Source organism: Lasiosphaeria miniovina (genome assembly GCF_030549165.1).
Source record: "Lasiosphaeria miniovina strain SMH2392-1A chromosome Unknown B0T26scaffold_4, whole genome shotgun sequence".
In the NCBI taxonomy this organism is placed as follows: Eukaryota; Fungi; Ascomycota; class Sordariomycetes; order Sordariales; family Lasiosphaeriaceae; genus Lasiosphaeria; species Lasiosphaeria miniovina.
In genome coordinates this window covers 5,136,485-5,151,642 of record NW_026848223.1, presented here as the reverse complement: position 1 = coordinate 5,151,642, position 15,158 = coordinate 5,136,485, and the positions used below count along the sequence as shown (strand labels likewise).

General features: G+C 59.1%; 6 protein-coding genes across 6 annotated transcripts; 2 read left to right on the top strand and 4 right to left on the bottom strand.

The window, feature by feature from the left end:
* Nucleotides 1-37: 37 nt before the first annotated feature.
* Nucleotides 38-851, top strand: B0T26DRAFT_647892 (vesicle-associated membrane protein; the record flags this gene model as incomplete). Its single annotated transcript, XM_060437949.1, has 2 exons — nucleotides 38-75; nucleotides 167-851. 2 exons carry the CDS (start codon nucleotides 38-40, stop codon nucleotides 849-851), a joined length of 723 nt encoding a protein of 240 aa, XP_060297097.1.
* Nucleotides 852-1,996: 1,145 nt separating this feature from the next.
* Nucleotides 1,997-3,869, bottom strand: B0T26DRAFT_325238 (uncharacterized protein). Its single transcript, XM_060434380.1, has one exon. The coding sequence runs from the start codon at nucleotides 3,634-3,636 to the stop codon at nucleotides 2,365-2,367; it is 1,272 nt and encodes a 423-aa protein (XP_060297096.1). The 5' UTR covers nucleotides 3,637-3,869; the 3' UTR covers nucleotides 1,997-2,364.
* A 1-nt stretch (nucleotide 3,870) lies between these two features.
* Nucleotides 3,871-4,998, top strand: B0T26DRAFT_325179 (uncharacterized protein). The gene is made up of 2 exons (XM_060434379.1): nucleotides 3,871-4,919; nucleotides 4,985-4,998. Exon 1 carries the CDS (start codon nucleotides 4,123-4,125, stop codon nucleotides 4,852-4,854), a length of 732 nt encoding a protein of 243 aa, XP_060297095.1. The 5' UTR covers nucleotides 3,871-4,122; the 3' UTR covers nucleotides 4,855-4,919; nucleotides 4,985-4,998.
* Nucleotides 4,999-5,306: 308 nt separating this feature from the next.
* B0T26DRAFT_752238 (uncharacterized protein) lies at nucleotides 5,307-6,821 on the bottom strand (the record flags this gene model as incomplete). The annotated part of the gene is made up of 1 exon (XM_060445498.1): nucleotides 5,307-6,821. One exon carries the CDS (start codon nucleotides 6,819-6,821, stop codon nucleotides 5,307-5,309), a length of 1,515 nt encoding a protein of 504 aa, XP_060297094.1.
* A 1,189-nt stretch (nucleotides 6,822-8,010) lies between these two features.
* On the bottom strand, nucleotides 8,011-10,532 carry B0T26DRAFT_712747 (FMN-dependent dehydrogenase-domain-containing protein). Its single transcript, XM_060442095.1, has 5 exons — nucleotides 10,122-10,532; nucleotides 10,002-10,035; nucleotides 9,885-9,922; nucleotides 9,542-9,823; nucleotides 8,011-9,478 (listed from the first exon to the last, which is right to left on the bottom strand). The coding sequence occupies exons 1-5, from the start codon at nucleotides 10,182-10,184 to the stop codon at nucleotides 8,381-8,383; spliced, it is 1,515 nt and encodes a 504-aa protein (XP_060297093.1). The 5' UTR covers nucleotides 10,185-10,532; the 3' UTR covers nucleotides 8,011-8,380.
* B0T26DRAFT_712744 (uncharacterized protein) lies at nucleotides 10,533-14,450 on the bottom strand. The gene is made up of 5 exons (XM_060442094.1): nucleotides 13,772-14,450; nucleotides 12,355-13,706; nucleotides 12,188-12,281; nucleotides 11,379-12,110; nucleotides 10,533-11,298 (listed from the first exon to the last, which is right to left on the bottom strand). The coding sequence occupies exons 1-5, from the start codon at nucleotides 13,995-13,997 to the stop codon at nucleotides 10,979-10,981; spliced, it is 2,724 nt and encodes a 907-aa protein (XP_060297092.1). The 5' UTR covers nucleotides 13,998-14,450; the 3' UTR covers nucleotides 10,533-10,978.
* Nucleotides 14,451-15,158: the final 708 nt, after the last annotated feature.

Genomic DNA, 15,158 nt, shown 5'->3' with positions numbered 1-15,158 from the left:
TTTCCATTCTATCTGCCACTGAGGTAGACCGACCAAGATGGCTTCGTCCTCAACCCCAATAACGCCGCTGCTCTAGTATGTTCGCCTCAATTCCGTCTCTCAATTCCCTCCCCAACGCAGGCCACCGTCTAGAAGCCCTCGTCGCTAACTTACATCCCCCAACCAGCTCGTGCATCGCGCACAACAGCACAATCCTCAGCGAGTGCACGACGTCGGCGTCGAGCCAGACGTCGTCGCTGGCATCGCTGATCCTGCCCAAGATCGACCACTCGACGCCGCAGAAGCTGACGTACACGCACGGGGCGTACCACATCCACTACATCTCGGAGGCGCCGTCAGAGCACCCAGAAGACGGCAGCAGCGCAGGGGGGCTGACGTTCCTAGTAGTAGCAGATAGCAGCCTAGGGCGGCGCATTAGCTTCGGGTTCCTGGTGGAGGCGCGGCGGCGGTTCCTGGCGCGGTTCCCGGCGGCGACGGCCGACTTTGGCGACATGCCCAACTACGGCGCGGCGGCCTTCAACGGCGACCTGCGCGGACTGATGGTCGAGTACGGGACGACGGGCCGCGGGCGCGAGGACGCGCTGACCAACGTGCAGCGTGAGATCGACGACGTGCGCGGCATCATGACGCGCAACATCGAAGGGCTGCTTGAGCGCGGCGAGCGCATCGACCTGCTCGTCGACAAGACGGACCGCCTCGGCGGCAGCGCCCGCGAGTTCCGCGTCCGCAGCCGCGGCCTTAAGCGCCGCATGTGGTGGAAGAACGTCAAGCTCATGGGCCTGCTCGCCTTGGTGCTGGTCCTGATCATCCTGACGATAGTGATTTCGGTCAAGAGCAGCCTGGGCGGCTGAGTGCGAGGTGTGGTGTTGTGTTTCTGGGCTTGACTTGGGTGAGGCAGAGAGAGTCAAAGACTCGAGTCTTGCTTTTCCTTTTTTGTGGGTGTGGCGGTTTGGCTTCCTTTCTTCGTCTTACAGTGTTTTACTATGGCGTTTGTGTGGTGAGCGAGCATCACATTCCCCCAACCGCCAGAAAGAAATCTCTTGCTCATACTGGGAGCTCTGTACATTTTTATCCTCTTTCGCCTCTCTCTCTTGTATTCGAGGGTTCTTTTCCTTTTTTTGTCCGTCTCCAGTACGCACGCGGAAAGAGAGATATCAGCTTTGGAAGGGAAAAACCATACAAGAATGGCTATGCTTCGTTTCTTTTTATTACTACCTACAACTATTTTGTCTCGTTTTGCCTGTTTTCCTTGCCTTTTGAGAGGAACCCAGAACCAGAATCTTGGTTTCATTCCGGTCCTTCCATTGCTTCTGCTACAGATTGTTAACGAGGCGGAAACCTTTTGATACCTGCTCGAGCGAGACGATTCCTCTGCTGGACAATCCTAGATGCTTTTGCTTGCCAAAAGTATATGTAACTTCCAGGTTTGAAGTTCCATGTGCTCCTCTCTGCCTCGCAGCAGGTACCTAGGTAGGTATTGTAGCTATGCTACTTAAAGGCCCTATTGGTAACCAACAGCACAGGTAGGAAAGCCGCTAAAGCGGGACCTAATTAATGCGCCTGCGCCGCACCACACTGCACCACCACCACCTCACCCATCGCTCTGTAGGTGAATTCATAACCTCGGCTTCTGCCCCCCGCGCTGGCCGTCCTGGTAGGCGTAGCCTTGCGCAACGGGGCTTACGTGCCGCGATGACGACACCGACGGCAAGCCAGCAAGTGCGAACGGCGGCTCCCTACGCAGCTTGTCGGTGAAGAAGACGGGATGGCACTGCGACGGATTGTGGTTGTGCTGCTGGTTGTTGTTATTGTGGCAGTGGAGTGGTTTCTGGTGCAGGTGCAGGTGTGTCGGTGCGGGAGGTGCAGGTGCCTGGGCTTGGAGAAGCGGAACTGGCGCCTTTGGGTGTGGATGTGGTTGTGGTTGTGGTTGTACCGTCGCCATGCCTTCCTTGGGTGAGAAAATATGAGGGAGGATGGGGATTGTGGAGTTTTGGCGTGCTATTGGAAAAGGCAGTTCGGAATGGTTGAATTGCTAAAGCTCTCGGTGAAGAGGCGTGTTGCTATGTGGTCTACGGTCGATAGTTGAAAAGGGGCGCCTTCTCTCGTCATTGAAAGTGGCGGGATGATCCCGTCAGTCTCCCACTTCCCCATGTTCTTCACGTGAAGATTTGCCGGTTTTAGCCCCGCTCCAGCGAACATTCTTACCCTTCTAGGCAGGGAGCTAAGGCGGGAACGATATCCGTAGCAGTTAGTGTCCCCGCAAAGAGAGGACATGCAGCTTCTCAGTCACTTTCACACACGATGAAATATAGATTTGAACAAGACAGCAGCGGGCCGAACAGAAGACTGGCCCGATTCAATGTATTACCGAGCAGCCTTGCCGCCGCCAGGCTTTGGTTTTTTGCTGGAGGCGGCGCTCTTTTTGGCCTCGTTCGCCTTGCCCTTCTTGATGGTGTCTAGCAGGGACTCAATCTCGTCGACCTTCTCGGCCGTCTTGGCCTCGTCTTCCATCTTTTCTAGCTCCTTCTTGGCCCTGGCTCTCCGGACAGCCTCATCCTTCTCGACCCTCTCAATCAGCTTGTCGCTCGACTCCCAGAGCTTCTTGGCAATGGCTTCGTCGTCGACGTCCTTGCGCGCGCAGTCTACCACCATGCACTCCTTGATCAGCCGGCCGCCGGGGAGGCGGATTAGGCTTTCCTGGAACACGGCAAACAAGATGGACTGGGCGCCCATCTCGGGGCTCTTGAGGAATAGCCACGAGAAGGCGTAGAGCAGCACGTAGAGCAAAAGGCCCCACAGCGAGCCGCGCGAGAGCCAGCGCCGCGTGCCCGGCGTCCTGGAGAGGCCCGGGTCGACCAGGAACACGCGGGCGTTCATGGGCAGGTCGTCGGGCCGCTTGTAGGCGTCGAGGTGCTTCTGGTACGCCCTGCCAAACGACATGAGGGCCAATTTGCTCCGGGCGTAGGCGCGGCCGGGTGACCAGTCCTTCTTATCGAGCACGGCGTCAAGGGGCGGCGACCCGATGTAGGCAGAGCACGTGGTCAGGATGATGCGCACGTCGCGGTCAAAGGGCTGGGCGCGGATGGCCGGGCTCAGGATGGCCAGCAGGTGGACGTTTGCCAGGTAGTTGACCATCCACGTCGTCTCGACGCCCTCGGCGGTCTCGGTGCGGGAGCCGTCGGGGGGGGTCAGCGTGGCAGCACACAGGATGATCATGTCGAGGCGGCGAGGCGGGGCGTTGTCGATCCAGCGGGTGGCGAACTGGCGGACGCTGTGCAGCGAGGTCAGGTCGACGTGCTCGGCGTAGATGAGGTGGTTTCCGGTGCGCTCACGCATGTCCTCGATGAACTCGACTAGGAAGGGGTCCGAGGCGGCGACGTGGGTCAGTAGCACCACCTGGGCGCCGCGGCGGGCCATCTCGTACGTGGTGGCGGCGCCAATGCCCGACGTGCCGCCCGTGATCAACACGACGCGGCCGTGCATGACGCGCTCGGCCGTGGATGCGGCGCCCGACATGTAGCGCTTGGTCACGGCGAGGGCGCCGAGACCCGTGCCCGCCTTGAGAAGCAGCCACGGGTCGGGCATCCACGGCGGCGGGCCATTGATGATGAACTCGGCGAGCACCGCCAGAGGCATTTCGAGGGGTTGGGATCAGAAATGGGGGTGGCCTGTCACGAGTGCATTTCGGGTGTGTTGGGATGGAGGCCTGGAAAATCATCGAATGCAAGAAGCTTCCAGGCCGTTACGTCGGTCTGTCCACAGCCTAGGCGCCCCTGGCCAGGGGTGGATTAGTGGGGCTGGGCGTTTCCTTGGCTAGCGGTGGGCGCCAGGGGGTTCACAGCCTAGCACCCGACAGAAACCAAGGCCTCGGTGCAAGAGCCGCACGGCACACCCGACCTCACCTTCTTCATCCAACCAACCACAAATCTCGAGAAATTTAGGTAACAACGGTCCAAAGAAGCACGCGCCAAAATGATGACTCAAAGAGGCCTAGGTTGACGTGGGCTCGTCTGATTTTAATTACCAGGAACATCAACGCACCCTAAACTCGCATCGCGCCTGTAATCAAACGGTGTTGCAGTCACGGCCGCGGCCGCGGTTGCAGCCGCAGTCACGGTCGGAATGGCTTCTTCACCCGGGGAAAATGCAGCCGACGCAGAAAATGGCGTCAATGACGACGACGATTATGACGAGATCCCGCTGCAGCACAAACGCCCTTTTGGCACGAGCGCTTACCAGAGACCCATCTCGTTTGTGCCCGCCTCTGCCGACGGCGGCAACCTAGTCAGCTCGTCAAGCCAGCAGCAAACGGAGCAGAAGGGCGAAATCGTGGCCGATTGGTATCTCAGCATAGTCAGCCCCAACACGACCCGGGACGACAGCAAAGCCACAGACGGAAGCCCCGGAGAGATGTGTGAGATCTGCAATCTGCCGCTCGACTCGCTCGACGGCGACGCACGCCGGGCGCACGAGACGACGCTGGCGCACCAGATCTGCATCCCGCACTCGCACCCGCCGTCGGCGCTGGACCGCACGCGCCGCGGGCTGGCCGTTTTGGAGCAGCAGGGCTGGGACCCCGACGCGCGCGACGGCCTGGGCGCCTCCGGCCAGGGCATCATCTTCCCCGTCAAGGTCCGCCCCAAGAACGACCACCTGGGCGTCGGCCTCGCCGTGCCCAAGAACCTGCCGCGCTCCAAGAGGGATGGCAAGCCGCTGCTGCTCAACGCCGGCCAAGTGCGCAAGCAGGTCCGCGACGATGTCAAGAAATCGCGGCGCATCTACCAGGAGCTATTCGGCTCCAAGAACCAGGACAAGCTGGACAAGCTCCTCGGCCGCCCCGGACCGGCTGGTTGAAGGGTCCGTCGTCTGTTTGTCGGATTACGTGTACAAGAATCTATCTGGTCCATCCAGGGATATCGGTAACTACAGTTTGAAACGCGTCTTCGAAGAGCGAGCGAGCATTGCAGGGTTGACTAACCATTAGATTGTTGGAATAGTCTCTTGTTTTGCTTTTTATCTGCGCGTCTGGCTGGCGCATAATGTGAGGAGGGTTCGTGGCATAGCATGATGTGGTAGTTATGGTATGGTATTCTCGAACGCCCCAACACCAACCAACTCCTTTTCTCCCGCCCCCCCCCCCCCCCCCCCACACACTATAAAGAGCCGACAGCCGACGCTGACTCGAAAAGAAGACGGGAGAAGGGTAAAACTAGACGAAATCACTTCCAGCCACGATAGGCAACGGGTATATAGGTAGCTCTATCCATCCATGCATCCATTCCATATAGAAAAATGTCTAGCTACTACTAGGAACCCTGCTTGTCTAACACGTCGCCGCCCAGTCTCGCCCGCACCTCTTTGTCGAGCGACTCGAGCGCGCCACGCACCCACTCGCCCACGGCCGCCATCTTGCGCCCCAGGCTGTCGGGCCGCTCCTTTTCGCGCGCCAGCCGCGAGCCAGTCTCTTCGCCGTCGTCGGCAGCATTAGTAGTAGCAATAGCAGCATGCCGTCCTCTAAAATCGCTGTTGCGCCCGCAATATTTGTCTTCATCCTCATGGCCGTGATTGTTTTGAGGAGTGCTCTTGTCGATGCCGTCATCATAACCACAGCGGTGGCGATCCTGGTCTTGGTGCCGCTTCTTAGTCTTGCCCGCGCCGTCATGTGCGTAAGCAGCCACCCCGTTGGGCAGCGAAACCGCGCCGCGCTCGTCTTTCTCCTTTTTCTCATCCAGCTGCGGCTTCGCGTTCGCGTGCTGTTGCTCTTGGTCGCCCGCCGGCGAGCCTATCATCATCGTCTGGATCTCCTCCATGATCCGCTCGATTAGCGCGTCGGCCGTCGAAGCAGAGGCGTCCCACTCCCGGATCGCCGCCTCGATGACGTTGCGCAGGTCGGCCATGGCCGCCGTCCACTGCGAGCTGCTGGTGCTGCGCTTGTGATTATGAGCGATGGTAGTAGTCTGGGTAGTTGCCGTGGTAGTGGTCTCGGCCGCAATGAAGGTGCCTTTCTCGCAGGCAGATGGAGCAGAGTGTGTCGCGTGCTGCGGTGCTCGCGGCGGGGCATGTGGTATGTGTGCTGGCTGTGGGATCTGTGCCTGCTGTAGATTCTGTGCCTGGTGCAGAGGCGGCAGCGGCATGGGCGGATACGGCGGCATAGGGAGCTGGAGCGGAGACGGGAACGGCCCGCCGAATAGCATTGGCAGTGGCATTCGCATGGGCATTGGCAGCATTGGGAATGGTAGGCCTGGCGGCGGCATCAGCGGCAGTGGCGCCATCGTCACATCTCTGTCCATGGCCGCGCCAGTCGACGGAACACGCAGCGGTTGGACTGCGGCGGCATCCTCTGAAAACGGGGGCTCGAGCTTTCCGATACCCAGGATATCGCGCCGGCGCAGCGGCGAGAGCTCAGACTCGGCCATTTTGCGCGTCGTCGCAATGTCTTCTTCTGCCTCGCAGGTGGGCAGAGCGCTCGGGTGGGCGGCGGGATTGCGCGCCAGATTTGGGTCGAGGTGGTAGTGGTGCGCGGTTTGGGGCGGGGCCTGGTAGACTGGCTGCTCGATGAGGATTCCCGGGTCCAGATGCGCGTGCGGTGGCAAATGGGGCCAGAAAGGAGGAGGAAAGGGGAGGAAAGGGGGGGAGTGAGGATGAAAGGGGGAGAGTGAGGATGAAAGGGGGAGAGTGAGGATGAAAGGGGGAGAGTGAGGATGAAAGGGGAGGTAAGTGTACCAGGCCGCCGAGTGCGCGAGAACCGGATTGAACCACTCTGGCGGTGGCGCGAACGGCCCGCAGTATGCGTGCGCTGGTGGTGGTGGCGGGCCGGCCATATCTACGCTTCTCTACCAGGTTGTTAGCGATGGCTTCGTTTAAAGTTGAGCAGCAGAAGAAAACCCTGCGCTCGTAAGAGAGGCACGCTGGTCATGCCTGGGCTCGGAGGCAGAGATGCTTCTGTTATGTTTTGTTGAAGTTGTTTGGTATCGGGAGCAGAGAGAAAAAAATGTATCGGGCAGTCTACGACGAGACGGAACAGAATCCTCTTGTCGTGTGATAATGCCGCTGCAAAGTCAGGCCGGTATTTCGAGAGAAAAGGAAGAGGGGAAAGCAGGCCGCGGGGGAAACTGCTCGAGTCGACCCCTTAGTATCCAAACTGAGGAGCGAGTGACTATCTCCTCACCCGTGTCTCACTCTGCTCTCAAGTTCATCAGTCTGTTGATATACCAGCTTGAAGGAGTCAAGCAACTGTAATTATAATGTGAGCGTCAAGTGGAGGGTCCAGCTCATCATTAGGGACAGGTTTATAAACACCAACAATGTTCACATTGAAAGGGAACCTTGCATAAGACATAAGAAAACAAGCGATAGGAGGCAAACGACCAGGTTATGTGGCTGTTAAATCCTCAGCTTGAAGACGGGCGGCTATGAACCAGCCCGGTTGCCGTCTTGAGTCTACGATGTGCGTTGTCTGAAGTTTACAATTCATCAGACTTGAGAAAACACAACCCGCCGTAGGAGAAAATAACACACTGCTGACAGAAAACCATATTACAGAATATGTTTCCTCTTTCTTGCTCTCGACCTGTCACCAGCCAAGGCCTCAGGCTTAGCCCTGCTAGCGAGCCATATTATTAGCCCCAGGAGCTTTAGAGAGAGACATACTTGTGCACTCAAGGGGGCTATTTGCCTTCGTCCGTACAGCTGCCTCTGGAATGGCAACGAGACGAAAAGCCTCGGAAGAGCGTCCTGTAGCCAAGGCATATTCCCTTGCCAAGACTTGGTATGAGGCGCCCCCTTTTCCCAAATCCGAAACTAGTCAACAACCCCTATCCCATACATTCAAAAGCTTTCGGGTACCGTAACAACCCCCGAACCAAACATATTGAATCATCTAATTCCACAAACTTAAATTCAAGTGCATTTCAAACCAAACAACTACCCCACTTCAATGATTTAATGCTGATATTGTGCGGACAGCACCTCTTATTCGATTTCCCATTGCAGAAATAAAGAAGAAAACCCCCGAGAAACAGAACCCGGCAAAACAACACAATAACACAAGACACAACCAAGCAAATCAATCAACACCCGCGGAAACATCACAGGCAATGCCTACACACGCAGAGACAGACAGAAAACGAAATATATGCCCAAGGTAGGTAGACATGAATTCTCACCAAACCAACAACCCCACCCACGCAATGCAATGCATGTCTGTATATACAAAGTACGTACCTACCTATCTAGATATGAAACCACGCTTCAACCCTAAATTAAACTCAGTTATGGGCGCTCCATCAGGCTGTCTCTACTATATTTCCCCCTCCACTCTTTCTTTTCATTACCACTTCCCTCCGCAACCTCCTCCTCCCCAACGACACCACACACTACACTACAGCTTCGCCTTTGCGCTTGGCAACACAGCCTCAGCCGGGCGCTGGGGCGGGTTCACCAGCGGATCATAAACAGCATACGCAAGTGCGTCCGCCGGGGTGGTGGCATGCGAGCCAAGGCTCCTGACATCGAGCAGGTCAGGGCCGAGGTCCGCGACCGTGGTGGCGCCGATGAGGCGCATGTTCATCTCCATCTCGTCGCGGAGCAGCTGCATGGCGCGGTCGACACCCGCAAGCCCGTAGGCCGACATGGCGTACAGGAACGGGCGGCCGATGCCGACGCCGCGGGCGCCGAGGCACAGCGCCTTGAGGATGTCGGTGGCGCGGCGCACGCCGCCGTCGACGTACACCTCGATCTTGTCCTGCAGCCCGCGGGCGCGCAGCACCGGCATGGTCTCGGCGAGGACCTCGACGGCGGAGCGGGCGAAATCGAGCTGGCGGCCGCCGTGGTTGGACAGCACGACGCCCTGGACGCCGGCGTCGACAGCCTTCAACACGTCCTCGACGCGCTGCACGCCCTTGAGCACGATGGGCATGGCGGTGATGCTGCGGAACCACGGGATGTCGGCCCAGCTCAGCCCCGGGTCGATGAAGGAGCTAATGGCGCGCGCGGCGCCCTGGCTGCCGTCGGTGGCGTGGCCGGCTGTGGCCTGCACGCTGCTGCCGGGGTCGGTGAACTTGGACCGCATGTCCTTCTCGCGGCGGCCGAGCTGCGGCGCGTCGACGGTGATGAAGAGCCCCTTGCAGCCGCGGCGCTCCGCGTGCCGCACGATGCGCTCCGTGATGGCCCGGTCCTTGTTGACGTACAGCTGCAGCCACTGGACCTGGTGGTCGGTGGCGGCGTCGACGATCTCGTCGAACGAGCACGACGCCAGCGTCGGGATCATCTGGATCACGTTGTGCTTGGCGGCCGCGCGCGTCAGTACTACCTCGCCCTCGGGGTGGCCTAGCTTGCCCAGCGCCGTAGCTGTTACGTAGAAGGGCATGGCGACCTTGGTGCCCAGCATGGTGGTGCTGAAGTCGACGTTGGCCACGTCGACGAGGATGCGCGGGCGGAACCAGATGCGGTGGAAGGCGGCGTGGTTCTCGCGCATTGTCTGTCGTCGTCTGTGTGAGCAAGTAACACACGCTGCCAACCTTGAGGGGGAGGGGGGACTTACAATCTCGTCGTCGGCGGCGCTCGAGTAATACGCCCAGGCCGTCTTCTTCATGACGCGGCGGGCGACGGCCTCAAAGTCGAGCAGGTTGTAGCACTGCTCGAGGAGGGGCATCTCGGCGATGCGGCGCTGGCGGGCCTGCTCGTCGGGCGACGCCGCGTCGGCCTCCTTGGCGCGCGCGACCGTGGCCATGTCGACGGCGCCCAGGTGCTTGGACCTGTCGAGGTACTTGTCGAGCGTGTCGGGCGGGTGGATGGGCTCGAACTCTTCGGTTGCGTCTTTGCCCTGGACCGGGCATAGCATGTCAACGCCCCTGATGGATTCACACGAGAGGAGGCGGACGAACTGCATATTTGAGGATGATCTTTTGCCCTCCGGGGTGTTCTGCGCGGGGCCACAAGAGTCAGTTTCAACATACATCAGGGGGAGGTTTAGGGGCAAACGCAGTTGGGGAGGAACGAACCGGGAAGAAATTCCGTGACATCGTAGGCTCGCCCCTATAAATCCGGAGACATTCATATTCACAGCCATGTCAGACATCTGAGCTTCGTTTCTTTGGTCTGGCCTAGAAGAGCGCGCATACGTGGACAATGACCCAGCAGTCCTTGGCACTGTTGTGTTTGGCAACCTCGACCCCCTTCAACATTTTGGCGGCGAGTCTAGTGTGATGTGTATGCACACGGTGCTGGTCAGGCCAACGAGGTCGGTGGCTTTGAGTTGAGTCGAGTCGACGAGTTTGTCCGGGGAGAAGAAAGTAGTTCAAGACTAGAATATAACCAATTACCTTAGCTTTAGTTTGGCTCTTTCTAAAAATGAATAATAATAATAATAATAATGATAAAGATAATTGATTAGCAGAAACAAAAGATGCGAGTTTTTAGTATTCTGACGACGCGCCTCCAATTGACCGTTTTTCCTTTGCGCCGACACGACAAGAGGGATGACATGCGGGCTGCATGGAGGTTCCCCCCATCATCCCATGTAGAGGTCATCCATCGGCCGAGCTTGTGCGGGGATTGTGGAGGCGTGCTGCGTGGTGGGTGGAGATGGACGACGGGAGTTCCCCGCAAAGATGGGCCGACGCCATTCGAACAGTTACTAGGGTTAGGGTAAGGGCAAGGTTAAATTCTATTTGTCCCCTTCCCCTTCCCATGCGTACACATACCTAATTCTATTCGCCCCTTAAAGACACTTGAAGACCTTAGATCTGCTTTTTTGTACGTATTGGCCAGCCAGTTAGTGAGAACTACCAACCCAAGTCTACAGCTCGTTCATTTATCTGCCTGTATCAACCTTGTAACTGAAATAGGGGGTATAGAACGACTATGTACCGAAAATGTATCATAAATCCAAAAGAAGACGGCTCTCATCGTCCACACATACATACAAACATCTCCCTTCCTTGCCCCTGTCCTGTCCCTGTCTCTTCTGAGCGAGCACTCAGTAAAACGACGGCCTTGGCGAGCGCTGTTTGGCCGTATCGCCGCTGCTGTACGACTCGGCGGAGCTGGTGGGCCGGTCTCCCACGACGCTGCCTCCTCCTCCGCCGCCCATGACGGCGGCCGCCATCCTGCGGCGCGACGTGGTGATGCGCGAGAAGACGTTGCCGCGCCTCTCCTCGTGGCTCCAGTTGCTGGCCCTGTCGTCGCCGGCGGCCGGCGTCTCCCTCAGCGAGTCCGGGTCCATGAACTCCTTGGGGAAGATCCCCCACTTGCCCCTGGAGTTGCAGCCGGACCAGCACCAGTGGTCTTTGCTCGGGACTAGACGGACGTAGACAGTTGTCAGCAACTCAGACTCACCCGAAAAATAGAAGCAAAGGAAGCATGGAAAAGGAACTCACAGGCGATGCTGGTGATGGTCTCGCCCTTGTCGAACTTGAGCCACTCCTTCACGGTCCCCTCCCGAGCAGAAGCCGCGCCGCCGTCCTTGTCCTTGGGCGCCCGCTTCCACCGGGCGACGGCCGTGAAGTTGCTGGTCGACTGGACGCGGACCTCGGTGCGGTCAGGGGGCCGCAGCAGGCGCACCGAATCTATGGGGAAGGCCGCCCGGATGTTGTCGGCCCACCCAACGCCCCAATCGCCCTTGTAGCGGGTAGGGAACTCGATGCCGACGATGCGCGCGCCCGGCATGAAGCGGTGGACGGGCTGGCGGTCGGGAGCGGAACGCATCGAGCCGTGCATGGGGCGGACCTCGGCCGTGGCGACGGCGGCGGGCAGCATGCTGACCTCCTGCGCGATGCCCGTCATGACGGAGCGCACGGGCGGCGCCGTAAAGTGGAGGTCGTTGTTGCCACGGTGCTCGAGGGGGACGGCCTGGACCACCTCTTCGGACGCGCCGCCGATGACCACGAGCCCCGGTATCACCGGCAGCGGCCGCGGGTGCCGTGCCAGGTGATCAAACAGCTGCTTCTGTGAGAGGAACACGGTCGCATCGCTTTCCTCCATCGTCCTCCCTGCGTGCACGCAGAACAGGCACCCGTACAGTTGCTCGTCGATCCGCCGCACCGGAAGGTGGCTCTTGGAGAGGAAGCGCAGGCGGAACGAGACGTCCGCAAGGGTGTGGAATGCCTCCTCTGTCCAAACCAAATAAAAAAAGGGTCAGCCTTGAAAAATGCGATACTCCGTACAGCTCGCGAAGACTAGCACTCACCTTTCCGACTCCGGTCCCTGTCCACGGAATTCCAATCCTGCTCAAACATGCAGCTGTCGCACTTAGCCACGATCACAGTGCCGTGGATCCCGCTCTATCACAGAAAAAGTTAGCCTTCGTCTTCTGAACCGTGCCGTGCACTAGTGGGCATGGCGAGGACGACGTACCGGCCGCTTGATCTTCCTGACGCCCGGATTCCCCCGAAGCACATCCTTGGCGCCCTCGCAGAAGCCCTTGAGCTGATAAAACGAGCTGTCGAGGCCGATCGTGCAGTCCGTATCTCTGGGGCGGGTTGGGCTCGATACCTCCTCCTCAGTAATGACCGGGATGAGGCCTGGCTGCTCGGCCACTATCGAGCTTTCTTGCGGGACGGGGGGTAACCTAGGCTCGTAAGGCGGCGCTGGCTGTGTCATTAGGCTCGACCACGAGGCCCCCGAAGGAGAAGGCTGTGCGTGCGGGTTAGGGCTCGGTTCCCCAAGGGAGTGGAACGAGTCCCGGCTACTGACCGAGGGTGCGGTGCTCTGGTCCGGGTTGGGCGGGTACGAGTTCCTGGGGTCCGACACGGGACTGCTAGTCGTCATCAAGCTGTCCCTGGTGCCACCGCGGTTGTCAAATATCGAAGGGGGATGGATCGAGTCTTGTAGGGAGCTGGCGCGAGAGTCTCTCTGGGAGGGCAGAGTAAATTGAGTAGCGTTTACTTGCGATGACAATAGCCGCTGATACTCCGTCACGGCCTGAGGTGCCCTCCCTGACCCAACCGACGGTGGGTCAGAGCTGATTGGAGATACTGTGTCGCCCGCCCATGGATTTGCGAGGTCGCGAGTAGATGCGCCCTGCTTCCATCGCTCCTCCTCCTCGCGGATCATCTGTTCGACTCCCTGGTCTAGTCGGCGAGGGCGAGTGGCCAGCCCGCTGGCAACGTCGCTACTTGGCGTCATGGGTGACACGACGTTCGAGTCGCCTTCCAGCCGTGGTCGGCGCTCTGGCACGACCTCGGGCTTGACTTCGGGAAGTCTTAGCGGCAGCGGCTCAGTGGGCTGCCAAGGGTTAACGGGGGGTTCTGGTGGTATCTCTTCAGGACTAACAGATTCGGCCGAGCGTTGGACTTCTGCCACTGGCGTTACTGTTGTCGCCGTCGTTGTCGTTGCCCGGTCGTCTTCCCAGGGCTGGATGGGCCCGGCTCTCGACTGCATCACGCTGCGCAGCTGGGCCGACTCGTCGGGCGGCGGTGCGTCGGGCTGTCCGAGGGCCTCATGCTCGGCAAGCTGCCGAGACAGGGCCCGCGTCGTGTCGGATGCCGACGGAGCTCTCGACATGCCAGACACAACCGACAACTCGGGCTCCACATGGGGGTGCTCGAGCTTCATGCGCACTACGACCTCGGCTGTCTTGAAAGCCACGGTCCGCAACACAGCCTGGACTTTGGAAAAGAAATCGGGCTCGAAGCTACCGGCGTCGATGGAGTCGTCAAGGTCACATTCCAGATTATGCAGCTGCTCCCTGACGCCCGAGATCTCGTCTACATCACAGTCAATTAGACTCGGCGCTGGCGGGCGACAGCCGGGGGGGGCACGACCAACTCACCATTCTCCTTGAGGGCGTCGACAAAGTTTGGGCCGTACTCGTCCAGCTGCCTCTTGCACACGGGTTCGATCTTTTTGAGGGCGCGCTCGCCATTGTTGACGAGGGTCTGGGCAGCCTTCTGCGTGGGTAGGTCGTCGGACTCCTTTGCGATCTCGAGGGCCGTCTTGGCCTTGTCGACGACATCGCGGAACGGGCCGAGGACGAGATCTTGTACCTCCTCGTCCATGCCGGCGGCTAGATGGATGCCGGCTGTCTAGGCCAATTCAGCCTGCGATTGCTCGATTGTTTATGTTGCCTGCCCTTTGCACACACGCCGCGGAAGCCTCGCCCGTCTTGCTCTCAGTAAGTCGGGGCCTGCAACAGGTACGCAGCCGTGGGGAACGTCCGGAGGTAGGCAAGGTAATTCGTCATACACCGGAAAGGCCGAGGCGTGATGTACCCGTATGCATGTCCAGTATTCCGAAGGAGCACGAATCCGCGATCCTTCGATTGGTCGTCGACAGCGAGAACACAGCGCCGGCGCAGAGCAGAGCAGAGAGCGATAGTGCACAAGGCAGGAGTTGGACAAAAGGAGAGGAGAGAAGAGAGAAGAGAGGCAAATTCACAGAACACGACACGGCTGCAGAGAGGACCAGACCAGGCCGGTTCCCAAGGTAAGGTAGGTAGGTAGGTAGGTAGGTGTAGGTACGGAGTAAGGTAGATAGATACAGCAGATAGGTTGGCGAGTTGGATGTGCCTGGCAATAATGCAGCTGCAAGCGAGGGTAGTGTAGCCCCTCCTCCTCTTTGATGCAGGGAATCCATCCATACCGCGCTCGACAGCATGAGGTGGTGGCAGACCAGACCAATGATCCTGATGCTGGATGGGGCCCCCTCTCCCCACAGCTCTCCCGAGGGTGGGAGCGACGGGAGAGACACAGGCCAAGCCAGGACGCTGCAGGAGGCTGAAGCTTAGACTTGGACCTTACAAGGCAACCTCGAATCACGCCTCACTCTCTCCCCCTCCCGGTGACCGGATTGATCAAGGGACGATCCTAGCTTCCAATACCTAGGTACCCTGAGTAAACTAGTGGAAGTGGAAGTGTGAAATGGCAGACAGACAGAGGTGGCCGGTCTCGCACCGAGAGAGCCTGGGCTGGGCTGGGCTGGGCTGGGGGAGGGGAACGCGGGGGACAGGGACTACCTGCTCCGTAGTGTAATGGACGACGAGGCTGTGCAAGTGCAAGTGCAAGTGCAAGCGCAAGCGCAATCAATAGAGACAACTCGCCGGGAGGGAGGCTGTGGGGGAGCCTGAGCCTGAGCAGGGCTAGTTACTGTACCTACTGAGCCGCCGCTCGCATGCCCGACTGCATTGGGAGTCAATATGTCTAGATTGAGTGGATGCATGT